The 13,788-nt window shown below is 41.1% G+C and overlaps 1 protein-coding gene across 1 annotated transcript in view; it reads right to left on the bottom strand.

The window, feature by feature from the left end:
- fam135b (family with sequence similarity 135 member B) overlaps positions 1-13,788 on the bottom strand; it is a 75,590-nt gene that overhangs the window by 40,187 nt on the left and 21,615 nt on the right. Inside the window, exon 4 of the mRNA XM_050034983.1 lies at positions 1,993-2,132. Within this exon, the coding sequence (XP_049890940.1) occupies positions 1,993-2,132 (140 nt within the window). The remainder of the gene's footprint in view (positions 1-1,992; positions 2,133-13,788) is intronic.

Raw genomic sequence — 13,788 nt, forward strand, 5'->3', positions numbered from 1 at the left:
GAGCACAATGGCCAAACTGCAACCTCAGAACCCATCGGCTCTGGACCTTTTTATTAGCTTTCCAAAAAAACTTTCGTAGCAGATAGCTATTTGTAGAGATTGGCCAAAATGTCTACTCTTGTGTCTCAAGTTGCTAATCAGGCTGTAAACAGAGACCAATGGAAGAGGAAGTCTTGTCCTGGATATCCGCTGGCTACACTGGAACTCTCGAAATATTGGCCATTGCCCCCTGAGGTGTATCGTCATCAGATAGCCAATGGGTTCAGAGATTGCTAATACCTCCAAATCTCATGAATTCGCGTTTTGCCCCACTCTGCCTTACTATGTCTCTAATTGGCCTGACAGTCAGACAGATTCTCACTGCAACCTCGTCACATATTGACAACTTGGTCATGAACTTTCCACGTTCAAATACGATGTACAAGGTAGCCAGGGTTCGTTGGTTGCTGACGTTCTGGGACACTAAGTCAAGTTCTGCCTATTTCATGCATTGTCTTCTTTCAAAATACACTTTCATTTTCACAGGAAATAAACGCACTACGTGGGTACAACGTTTCAAATTGATGTTTATTTTCCTTCAACAACAAACACATATGGTTAGGTTTAGAAAAAAAATAACAGGGGTTTAGCTTTAGAATTTTACGGGACTCTTGAAAATCAATGTTTGTTGGACCCATCCACCACCCCTCCCACCCGCTCCAGTCGGACTTTCGCCGCCCTAACTTTTATTCTTGTCCTGCCACGTTTCCCCCTGACGCCGCCGGGCAACGTTAAACTATAACAGCAACCGTCCGTGTATCATGCCGACGTTAAAGGATGCCTTTTTTTGGTGGTTTCTGGCACCACAAGTCACTGCCCAAGTGCTGAATTTCAACAACTTCAGAGTGAGACTGGGCTTGACAGCCTTACACTAACCCTGACTTTTGCCTAAACCAAACCAATCCAACCAACAAAGGCAACGATTATTAGCCAATCAGAGGGAGAAGCAGGATGGGTTATGCTTTCGCTATCCTTGGAAACACGAATATGTTTACACCCACTGTGTCGATTGCTGCATTTCCCACCTGCAAGAGTCTCTTTAAGGCGGTGGGCTTCGCTGTTGTGAAGAGCTCACCAACTTATCATCAATTTGCCTGTGCCTATATTTGCTAGAGTTTCTGCTGAGGGAGGGGCTATGTTGTGTTTGTGAAGCACAACAATCGATAGTTCTCAGTCTGGGGGTCAGACTCTGAACCCCTGCCAGAACCTTGAAAGATAAATCTGAGGACGCACAAGAAAAGGAGGCAGAAAAATCTGTTCCTGCTGCACTTTTTTTGTCTCGTCTGTTTGTTTGTTTTTCCTGGTAATCCTGTATTTTTCAGACTTCTAAACTAAACTCTGTCAAGGGAGCATTACTCTTAGGTTAGGTTCATGTGTGAAATGGAAGAAAACTGACGAGAATAGAAGCGAAAAGATTTGCACGTAAACGTGACCCCAAGCATCATTCCAGAGTCTTTGTAGACAGCTGTATTGTTAATAGATGCATATCTGCTCTGCTACAGTTATTGTATAGCAACAGCTTCAGCAAGCTGGCAACAGCACAAGTCTACTGAACAAACTCAATGACATTTTCAACTTTTAGCAAATGAAAGAGCAGCATTACTCTTCCATTATTCATCATGATCATATGACTACATGGCTATGTTACATTCCTGCTTTAATTAACTGGCTCTAATCTCTCTGCCATGTGAAGTATTGTTTGTATCAGACGGGAGGAGCGGGGAACAGAAACAGTGGATGATAAAATGCATTAATTAATGGTCATTTAATTCAACTATTATACAGCTGTTTTTACTGTAATTATCTGTCCTGCATTTTATAGCCAGGCTACTGATAACATGCAAGCAGCCAAATGGCATTCCCCATTCTCTCTTTCCCAACAGGAAGTGCGTGTGTGTGTGTGTGTGTGTGTGTGTGTGTGTGTGTGCAGAAAATGTCACCCACATGACTCACCCTTTCTCCGTCCAACAGCAGGTGGACTTTGAAGATCATACAGTCATTCACCGTAATCTCCTCATTTCTGTAAAGGATCTGGAAGATCCGGCTGAACACGGTGCCGTCGTAGACCCCCGCAGAGCTGAAGCTGCATTCTCCTGGTGTGGGACACAACAACATGCATAAATAAAAACAACAACAACAATCAGTTTGTTGCTACGACAGCATTATTAGTAGTGCTAATTCACTGCGACAGTCAGTAATGTCACAAAATGCAGAGCTTTAATTGATTAAACACAGAGTAGTCTCAGAAACACACTGTTTTTCATACGCAGAAATCCAATTAGGCCTCTCACTTGGCAAATGCATCACCTGATATTTGCAGTATGTGCTCAGATTTGTGAAGATGTACCCAGATTTGCATAATTAGTCTTGTCTTGTGACCTGACATTTGCCAATGTTTACTGGGATTGCTGAGGGAGCTGAGTGTGTATATTCAGATGTGGAAACATGTGCTAAGACTTGTGAATAATATGTATTAGTATTACAGCAGTAGCTCATGTTTCCTAACTTGTGTACAATGTCCCAGCACTCTCAAGTCAGCGTCTAGCTTTCTGTTTGTCCATTTTTTAATGCAACATGGCACTATGATGAAATCAGGCTAAGACACCATAGCACCATGCATGGAACAAGTCATTAACATTTGCATAACAAATGTCCGTGCAAACAAAAAAGGTGCTATTCATCAAACATTCACACTCACACATTTACGCAATGTACAATGATAAATATCACCTATGAATTCTGCATCTAGTTTATCTGCTGGTGCATGGTCAGCCATGTCCTTTTCAAAGTCCTGGAGGAATAAGCTTGACATTTGGGAAATACACTTGGGTCCAATCTCATTTCTTATTTTTACTCCCTTGTTTTTGAGCGTCACTTCCCCCCTCGGCACAGAGTTACATGGGGTAGTGGTTGAAATCTTCCCCTATGAGAACAGGGTATGATTACCAGTACCTGAAATGATACCAATACCAATAGAGTACTTCATTGGGTACCCATAATGTGAATGGCTTGCTGTGTAGTATAGCCATACTTTGGAATGTTTTGGTGGCATCTTGGCACGCTGAACTGCCAATTCTGTCATCTACAACAGACACAACTTCACCACACCACAGGCTGTAGCTGTTGCTGCAATAGTGTAAGTCCATGGGAGTCCGCCATGGACCAATTGTTAGCATCACACGGCTAATGTAATTTATTAACAGGTTATCAACAGGTTAAACAACAGAGTTGGAATGTTCTACTGTCAGTGTGAGTGGTTGGTACCTTTTGACAGTTTGGTGTTGGATTTTAGCTGCTGATGCTGCGTTAGCTTGTGTTCAGCGAGCAGATGTACCAGCACAACAAGGACTGAATGCAGACATTTTTTGACTGAAGATGCTTCGATACTACTCGGTTATTTTGGTCAATACCTCAAATGTACTGTGTACCGATACCCAGCCCTATGAAATCAGACAAGCCTTCAAGACCCTGATACATCATCAGTCGTTGTTGATGGCATTTACATAAACAGCTGAGACTATACCAATTATGATATTACTAACATTTGCCATTTATCTGGTGGAGATAGAAAAGCATGGAAGCTCACGGTTTGTTCACAACTTAAATTTCATCGTATCAATCGATCAAACACTGCTTCAATACAAGATCGCTAATGGCTAAAGTTAGCAATCTGTGCTCCTACCCTGCCAGTCTGCACTGATATTAGAGGAGCTGCAACAAATGCAGCAACTGCTGGACTTAAATTAAATTTCCGGCAATGCCATTAAAGGGGGAAATGCAAGATGAGAATACGTCAAAATGTGGGACCGTCATGCACAAATTAGTAATAACAATGTAACGTTAGCTCGCTAGCAAGTTTTCCAATGAGTGATTTTTTGTCTGCTTGTTATAAAGAAAAGGATTTAACACACTAAAACAACAAAATAAACTCACATAAAAATATGGTCGTAATTTTTTAAATCTTTATCAGCAAAGAAGAAACATTTGCAGGGTTCTTTTGTTGCTTTTGCAGCTATCTTATAACACTTGGTTTGGCGTGTCCCTCTGAAAAACCTCTGTCTAGAGGGTAGCCCTAAACCTTCACCCCACCCCTCTATCCCAAAAATCAGGACACCGCACCTCTAGACGTGAATGAGTTAAACAGAGGGGTAAGGGCTAAGTGATAGAGGTAAGGGATGTATTGGGATTGAGCCTTATTCTCTTCCTAGCTGGGAGTTTGATGAAAAGGTCAATAGCCTAGCACTCTCAGATCTGTCTGTAAAATGTTAATCTACAGCCAGCAACCAGTTAGCTTAGCTTAGCATTAATGCTGCAAACAGGCACGAACAGATATGTATTTTGATTTTCAACATCTCCCATGTTGCAGCACTTTTGTTTGCGATACAATGGCTCCCTGCTCTTTGCTACTAGCACATTCCCCCTGGCTGTGCTGCTGTCCAGCTGCGAGCCCTGAGAGGTCTTTAAAATTCCCCGCTGAGGCCGTGCTCTTTTCGGTCTCATTCACACTCTCTGTCTCTCCGCAGGCCACCTCCTGATAGTGCTGTCACTAGTTGCAGCATCAAGCAACCCCAGCCAGGATGACGGATGTGTGGGACCATGACTGTTGTCAAAGAATTGGTGGATGTGTGACAGAGGCGGCGTAATCCCCTCTGGGTATGTACTGTATGTGGAAGGAGTTGTGCCGCCTCACAGTCTGACGGATGTGACTTTGATACTTTTGCTTTTGACACGTCTCCTTGTGTTTGTTTGGGTTCCCACCCACTGTACAAGTAAGGTAGATTACAGACCGTCAACTGCGCAGGAATTTACATAAATGATTGACCTGTGAAGGACTCGTGATCTCCCTGAGGTGCCTCCATGCCCTCTTTCCTGTGCCGGGTGGCGTTCAATGTGGCCAAAGTGACTAGATCAATGAACTGTAGCTGCTGCAGTTGCCCTTGCTACTTTCACACACTCACACATACTGTGCTTCCTGTGAATGCCAGTTTGTTTTCTGCGATTGATTAAATGTTACATTATGTACAGAGGGAGCAGGAGTGATAAGACCTTGATAAGAAAGCTGCTTTGCTGCTTTGACATTGATAGCAATGATGTTTGCATACAAGGGGAAATTAGCACCTGTACAATGTAATTCAATCCAACACAACTGTTGAGATGGAAAGCTGCTAACTGCAATGTTTGACTGCAGTTATTGTCGGTGTCACATTGAATATTTACTGTAAGGTAGGTATCACAGGCTGTGTAACAACTAGGAATACCGCCCTGCAGTTTTATGCATCTGCACACTCCTACAGCTTAAATCCATGTCTGTGAAAACCTGGATGCTTCATACACAGAAGATCTATACAATCAGCACAGTTTCGAGGTGGACACCCAAGAAGAGATATGACGTTGAGTAATGGCCAGACAAATGTTTTAAATGCAGAAAATTGATTTCAAAATGTGTTTTTATGTCTCCACGCTGGCGTCACCCATGGAGTCATGTTTTCTGGTTGAACATGCACCCATCCATTCTCATGAATGGGATATCACGAGAACACCTCAAGGGAATTTCTTCAACTTTGGCAAAAACGTCCATCTGGACCATGGTGGTCAAAGGTCACTGTGACCTGGCATCAATCTCATTCTTGTGAATCGAGTATCTCAAGAACACCTTGAGGGAATTTCCTCAAATATGGCACAAACGTCCACTTGGACCAAATTAATGAATGATGAGAATTTGGAAGTCATATAGGTCAGAGGTCACTGTGACCTCACAAAACATATTTCTAGCCATAACTCAAAAATTCATATGCTAATTATAACATAACTTCACACAAATGTCTTATACGATAAAATGATGCAGTGATGACATTTTATATCCAAAAGGTCAAAGGTCAACCTCACTGTGACATCATAATTTCCCCGTTAAAGGTTTTTTGGGGGAGTTTTTCCTTATCCGCTGTGAGGGTCATAAGGACAGAGGGATGTCGTATGCTGTAAAGCCCTGTGAGGCAAATTGTGATTTGTGATATTGGGCTTTATAAATTAAATTGATTGATTGATTGATCATTTTCTGCAGTGACGCTATTATGGTCATTATTCAACATCATATCTCAGGAACAGAAGGGGAGACATTTGGTCAGATACTGAATTGGTGAAACTGTACTGGTTGTATGGATCTTCAGTGCTGTCATTTTGAAGATGTGTATGAAGCATCCATGTTTAAGAATATGTAGCATCTTCGCAGCAACATCCATATTTGACGAATTGTCAACTGTCATGTCTACGTATGAGTCTGGACAGACATGGATGTAAACTGTAACTGCAATTTGACTGGTTCACAGAATTCATTTATAAAATCATGAATATGTAATTTCTTCTCTCATAAATGAGATAGTATCACTTAAATGACTATGGAAGCTCATTTCTGGCAGTAAAAGCAGAAAATAAATCTAATTAGAAAATGGTAATAACAAAATAGCTACCTGCCTTATCTTTATATTGCAGCATAAACATGGTCCTGATAATGATCCACAAATAAATTGGGATTGTTTTTTTTTTAAAATAATTTGTATCTTGGGCTATCACCATAGAACTGAACCTAAACATCCTCTATGACATCATGTTGGTGATTGTAGCCATGCATCTACCTGTATTGTAACTAAAAAAGGAGCTCCAGCTCACACTTTGACAGGACTCGTTCAAAAAAAGATGTGTTGCCCTTGATTCAGCACTTCTAGATACGTAGATCAGCATTATAAGATAAGTTAAAAAAGGCACTTTAGTTCAAAAATATAAGATACCCATTCAAAACTGTGACTTTTTCTGTCAGCATTATGACACAATGAGATTAATTTAAAGCAATTCCAGTTGCTAGTAGCACTTCTACATATTTGGATGACTTAGTATCTTTGCAGGCTGATTTAATACATTTTTTTCCTTTTCGTGGCAGAAACTGTTTCCACAAATGTCAGTTTACCTCATGTACCTGACACCAAAAGATTCCCAACACTATGAAAATATTTGATATGACTTCCACACCCTTCTTGTCCCTTGTAGGATATAAATATTATTAAAACACATTTCCGTGCTCCCGTTCAAATTTACAGTCAGTTACATCAAAAGAAAAGCATCAAACCCACACAGCTCGGATGTTTTGGTGTACTGTAGTTCTCCTCACAGGTGTTGGGGTGTTATCACATCCTGCACATTAAAACCTGCTGAAAGGCCTGTAAGCTTTAGCCACAGTAAGTCTGGAAATAATGTGCTTACAGCCTCTGGTGTTCCACATCTGCTGTATGTGAGAGTGTGCGTGTCTGCTCGTCGCTCCCTATCACTAAAACACAACACTCTTAACGCAGAATTGCTCTTCATGATACTAATATGAGGGAGTATCTCAGGCTGTGCAGCAGGAGACACCTTAAACAACAATCCAATTCTCCCAGTTCACATTCTGACTTGAAAATCACCACGCTGTTGTGCGTGAATCACAGTCATTAAATGCTTCAGTTGAGTGTGTGGCACGATCCTTCTCACACAATTCATTTGTCTGAGGGGCACAGACAATTGAAATGTCAAGCATACACTTTCACAGAGAACACAGTAAGGGATTATTTCCTGTGTCTGTGCTGCATTTGTGCTCAGGATCCCGCCTGTGAGGTGAACAGGCTTAATACATGACCTTGTGGAAGGAGCTGCAAAGGGGGAGGGGAGGGGAGGGCTGCAGCCTTCCTATTACAATATGGATATGGTGCCCACTGTATTGCAAACTGCTGCAGGGTCCCTATTTGACAAATGAACTATTGCCTGGCAAAATCTAGGATTGCAGTCAGTGGATTAGATTTAGGCTGCAGGGCTTTGGAGCAGCTTTGGAATATGTGATTCTGTTCATAGAGCTGACAAACAGTGGAATATAAGAATGTAAAATCTGCATGCTACAGACTAGAGGAATATGGAAATAAATATTGCACGTAGGAATGTAGTGGAAGATTAATCTTATTGAGCTGTAATTCATCCACTATAATGTGTGTACACCTTTAAGGAACACTTCAACATTTTTGGAAAGGCTTGTTTGCCTCCTTCCATGTGAGATTAGAAGATTAATATCAAGATTCTGTTTGTATGTTAAGTACAGTGAGGGTGTGTTTAGCCTAGCTTAGCATAAAGACTGGAAGTATGGGAAGTACTCACAATATACTAAATCTAATTATTTAGACATTGAATTAAAACAAGCTTGCACACTGTCTTTGTGAAGATTAATTAGCACAAGTTAACTTTATCGGTGGAGATTCTCAGTCATCCAGGTCATGGTAATCGTAAGTGCTAATATCATAGGCAACTCACGTGACCCCTACGACTGCAAGGGTTAACACCCACACAGGGTTTATAGCCTGCAACTTCGTACCAGTCATTCAGAACTGAAGAAGCTTTTTGGATGAGAGGTGAAATGTCTTCAAGAAAAGCAAGCAAGTCCAGTTGCCTACGATATAGCACTTACGAAGTTAACTTTAGCTTGTCCACACTGTAGACTTTGACTTCACAGTTGAGTTCCGCCTCTTTTGTTCTGTCAACATCATGTTATGAACAAACATTTATATTATCGATTATTGACATTTGTGAATCAATGCCGAATCATCCACGTCTGCATTACGATGCATTTAAGGGTCAATTTTTTCCCCCACCCCTAGTTGGTAATAACATTATGTCACACAATGTATGTCACATGACATAGGTAATGTGATCTACGTCACTGGCGTTGTATGCTACACATCAACTAAGTTGTTATTACGATAACTCCATTAAGTTTTGGTTTCACATGAGAAACAAACAGTGGTCTCCTGGGTGAAAGTCAGGGCCCGTATTCACAAAGATTCTCGGAGTCCTCTCAGAGAGCTCCTAACTTAGCCTAAAAATTCCTAGCAAGGAATCTTAGCTTAAGAGTGATTCAGGAAGTTTCTGAGAGCAACTCTGAGCAAGGAGGGGACAGAAACGTTTATCTTAGTGAGGAGGTGTGGTTGACCCCATTGCTAGGTAAGACGCAGTCTTCTAAAAGCTGTGATTGGTTGTTACAAAAAAAAATGCGCTCCTAGTAATGAATGGACAGTGAAATCAACCGATCATAGAACTTAGACTGTATTAAGAAATGTGTAATTGTGAAAATAATTTCATGTCATGATGATGAAACTCAGCAAAATTAAATTAATTGTTACACAGCTTCAAAATGTTTGAACGTACCTCATTCACATGCCGATTATTAAAGCCTATTGATTTGCTTATTGTTATGTTTACTCACCATGCTGGTAATTTTACTACTTAATCTATTTGATATTAATGGTGGACGCAGACTCAGTTGTCAGCAATTACTGTGATTGCTGGCCTCCTTGTAAAAAGCGGTTTGATTTGGCAGAATGACCAAAACAACGAACGAAATGGAGAAAAAAAGAATGAGAAAGCCGAACTGGACAGAAGAGCAGTGCCTGCTGCTGGCGCAGCTCGTGGAGGAGAACAAAGGAGTTTTAAGAGAGAAATTCGGTCCCGGGATCACGGCACAAGGGAAGAGGTAGACTTGGGAGCGCATTGCCTGACAAATCAATGCGTCGTTCCCTCTCCTTTTACGCACAAGCGATGAGTGTGAGAAGCGCCGGTACGTGCTGCAATCCAAAACAGGCGTTATTGCGTTACTACGCTGGGTGGGAAAATTAAGTTAATCCCTGATGAGGTCAACCACAAACATTATCCCTGCACTATCAAGCCGGTAGCGTCTTATTAAATCACTGTCGTTCAATATACAGAGAATATCTCTCCTTCCTCTCTGTCTTTCCGCCATCTTCTCTGTTTAAGACACTCTTAGGCTTCTTAAAAGTCCTCCTCCCTCCTCTTAACAGTTTTTCACCTTAGGAGCTCTCTTAAGGCCTAAGATGCTTTGTTAATAACTTTTATCTTACCAAGGGAAAATTCTAAGAAAAATCTTGGGAAGTACAAAATAGCGCTTTTTCAAGGGCGGCGACGCTGGAAAAATAGGACAATAGCGTAAAGTTCCGCAGCGCGGCACGTCGACGCGCGTCAAGCCACCACCAGTGTGGGTTTGTAAATAGAAAATAATGGGGGCGGCTGTTTTGACGCGCGTCGTACGCCGCCGGTGTGTTTTGGCCTTTAGGATTCTTTGTGAATACGGGCCCAGGAGTTTGTTTGACCCATCCATCTCCCCTCCAGCTGCTTTGTACAGACTTTCTCGCCCTTTATACGACAGCAGTTGCCGGCAGCATCACAAACGGCTGCCAACCGGTGCATTTCATTCTGCCGCTAAGGGTGCCTCTGTGCGTCAGTGTCTAACGCGAACATGCCCAACAAAAGAACAATATCTGGCTGACAATGACAAGCTAGTCAGAGCACAAAGAAAGCAAATAAGTGTACATTACAAAATATTTAATTCCTGAAGTGGTGCTTAGTTAAAGAGAATAAACATGACAAAGTGTAAATTATACATCTTCATACTGGATCTTTATTTGTGCTGCTGACTCATTCAGGGTCAGCTTCCTTGATAACAGGCTGGATAATTCTAAGAATGAGCTACAATTAAGAAAAAGAGTACATTATGTTAACTGAAGCTAATTTGTTTACACATACTGTACTGATGCAATGTACAGTAACATAACTCTGTGTTTTACTGACGCCTCCTCCAGCTGGACAATGCTCTCCCTTGTTCCCTCACCTTACATCATGTAAAACTGCACCTCCAGATTTTAGCACCCTAAAAATAGACCACTGCCAGAGACTACTGAACTGTTATTTTTATCATTTTCACTGCAGTCTATTATTTTTTTGGTCATTTAGGATTACTTTCCGTCCATGAATTAATGAGATAAAGGAAATTCCTGTTGGAGAAGATGCTCAGTATCACATGAATCACTGTCACAGACTGTGACACATCGCCTTCACAGTCAGCCATGTCCTTCCCGCCACACACACACAAACACACACACATCGGCTCTGCTTAACTGTGAGAACTGACACATCATCTCCTCGGTGCCTTTTTACCTGAATCATAGAAAATACATTCCTAAAACTAAAATTCTGGCCTTTATATAACCTTATCCTGAGCCTGATATCTAAATGTCCTCACAATCCTAAATGTCCTCACAAGAACAGTGCACTGTCAGGCATTGGTTCTCACACGTTCAGCTAGATCAGACCATGCACACACACACACACACAAACACACACATAAGGCGCTCCAGTCATGACAAGCTAAAAATAGCCATTATTACTGCGAATCAGTATTGCCAGTGAAACGGCTTTCTGCATTGCCAGAGATCCATATTTTAATGCTCGGGTAGGCTCAGAAACACTATGTCACAACCTATGAATACAAATAGAGGACAAGACATTTGAGGAATCTTTTATGATAATGAATTGTATTTAGGAATGAATGAATGCAAAATGCGCAGACCATGACACAAAATGTTGTTTTGATTCCCATTTACCATGCTGGTTTCATGTTTTGTTCCTGGTTATCTACAGTGTTTTAATTAAGAAACAAACCTTTGATGAGAGGGGCTTTTTACCTGTTCTATTGTGCTTTAAGCCACACTGCAAAACATCCAACTTTAAGCCTGTTTTGTCATATTCTTAAGTCTTAAATCCCTCATTATAAGACCAGAGAAGAATGTTCCTCCTGGAGCAAAGAATTTCTAATAGAGTTTTCTTTGTTTTACAAAGTGCAAATACCTCGAGACAGCACAGAAATAAAAAGGAAGCTCACCCAATATTTATAAATAAAAAAAAGAGAAGATTTTCTACAGAGTGAGTCAGTCAAAGACAGCCAGATGTCTTGAATCACTGAGACAAGATAGAGCCTTAAAGTTCCCAGACACCACTGTCATTCTCTAATGTATAACTCTGACAGCTGGGACAATGGCAGGAACACGCCAGTGGAATTACTTACTTTACACAGCTAGTTGTTAAAAAGTCTATTTGGTTATTTTTATTCTGGGGTTTTCACCTACAATATGAATGAAAGATTCTGATACATTCTGAGGGAAATCCGTCACACCTCAATAGGCAGATGTTCAAGTATATAGTTTTATTTTCCTCTGTGGATTGCTCTATTTTAAGAAAAGCCTTACTCATGTCTCTAATTGAAGCTCGTTTGAATCCACAGATGTCAGATACACAGCCAAGACATGAGGAGAGGAATCTGTGAGACGACTACAAACCACAGAAGGTTGTCATAAATGTTCACATCCACATGATTCTGTAAAATTATGCTTACTAGTTCCAGGAAAGGAGTGGAATAAGAGCCCTCCCTGTGCTACCATGTACTTTGACACAGAACACAGTGATAGATTACTGTTTTCACACACACTTCAAAGACAAGCATGAACAACACAATGTGTGTAATTCAAACTGTGCTCACGAAACAATTCCCAGTGTCAAGTGAGATTTTCTCACACTCAGTCCCCTTTGGACACGGACCTCTGTGGATGAAATGCAAACTGTTCAAACATGATCTGAAGATCAAGCTAATGTCATCATTTGTCAATATTTGAGACCAATTATGACATTTGATGAAAATTCAAATGTTGGCTGTCAGTGTTATAGTACAAATACTGCATGATGTAAAGTATTTAGATGATTTGTATAATTGAGTGACACTACAATGATAATAGAGAGTGTCTTTATTAGTACTAGTAGTAGTAAATGTGACTGTACTTCTCTGGTTTCAAATAAGAACTCATATTTTATTAAATATTACCACACTGGAAACTTCTCTGGAAAGCACAACACCTGTAAATTCTTTCAAGTAAAACTTACATGCATGTTTACATACATCTCTGACATATCATTCCTGTTGTTTTTATCCTTATTTACATATACTCAACTAAAATGGATAAATTACCAAACTGGTCTATAGTAACAGGCCCAGGGGCCCAAGTGGCCGGGGGGTCCCCTGGGCCAGAGTCTCAGTTTGAAGTGACAATTAACATTTATTGTTGGAAAGCCAATCAAATTACATCAGAGATGATAAACAACCAAAAAGAGATGTGAAAGGAACCTAGTGAGACACAAAATGACCACAATGAGATGCAAAATGACTACAGAGAGACACAAAACAGCTAAAAAACAACCACAAAGAGAAACTACGGTCCCGTTTATACGACAATGATTTCAACTGAAAACGGTAAACTTTAGTTGCTTTTGGCTGATCGTTTACACGACAGCAGCGTTTTGGGTGCCTGAAAACCAGAGTGGATTCCAGAGTGCAATTTTTTTGGAAATGCTACCATCTTGCAATATGCAGTTCCTCTGAAAACGGAGACTTTTCGCACATGCGCATTACACTTCCAGTCACTAGGCATGCACCAGAAAGTCGACCATCACAACAACAATGGCGGACTCCCGAACTCTGCTTGTGCTGCTCAGCCTGTTGAATTTATCAACGCTTCCCCATCATAGTGTAGATTTACTGTATCAACTCCACCTGGGGTCCGTTTCACAAAGCAGGTTCAACAAACTCTGAGTCTAATTCTGAACTCTGAGTTGATCTACTCTGAGATAGGAAACTCTGAGTTTCCGGTTCCAGAACGGCTGATTTGAATCCAGCATCAATGGAGCCCCGATTCGACGAGTCACCATGGCAACGGGGACGGGGAGGGCTGCGTTTTTCACCCCACTAGAATTAGAAATCTTAATGCGCTCATACGGCGAGTTTGAACACGTTTTCAAAAAGAAGTGCAACACCGCTGCAGCTGCAAAAGAGAGGGAGAC

Source organism: Epinephelus moara, chromosome 22 (genome assembly GCF_006386435.1).
Source record: "Epinephelus moara isolate mb chromosome 22, YSFRI_EMoa_1.0, whole genome shotgun sequence".
In the NCBI taxonomy this organism is placed as follows: Eukaryota; Metazoa; Chordata; class Actinopteri; order Perciformes; family Serranidae; genus Epinephelus; species Epinephelus moara.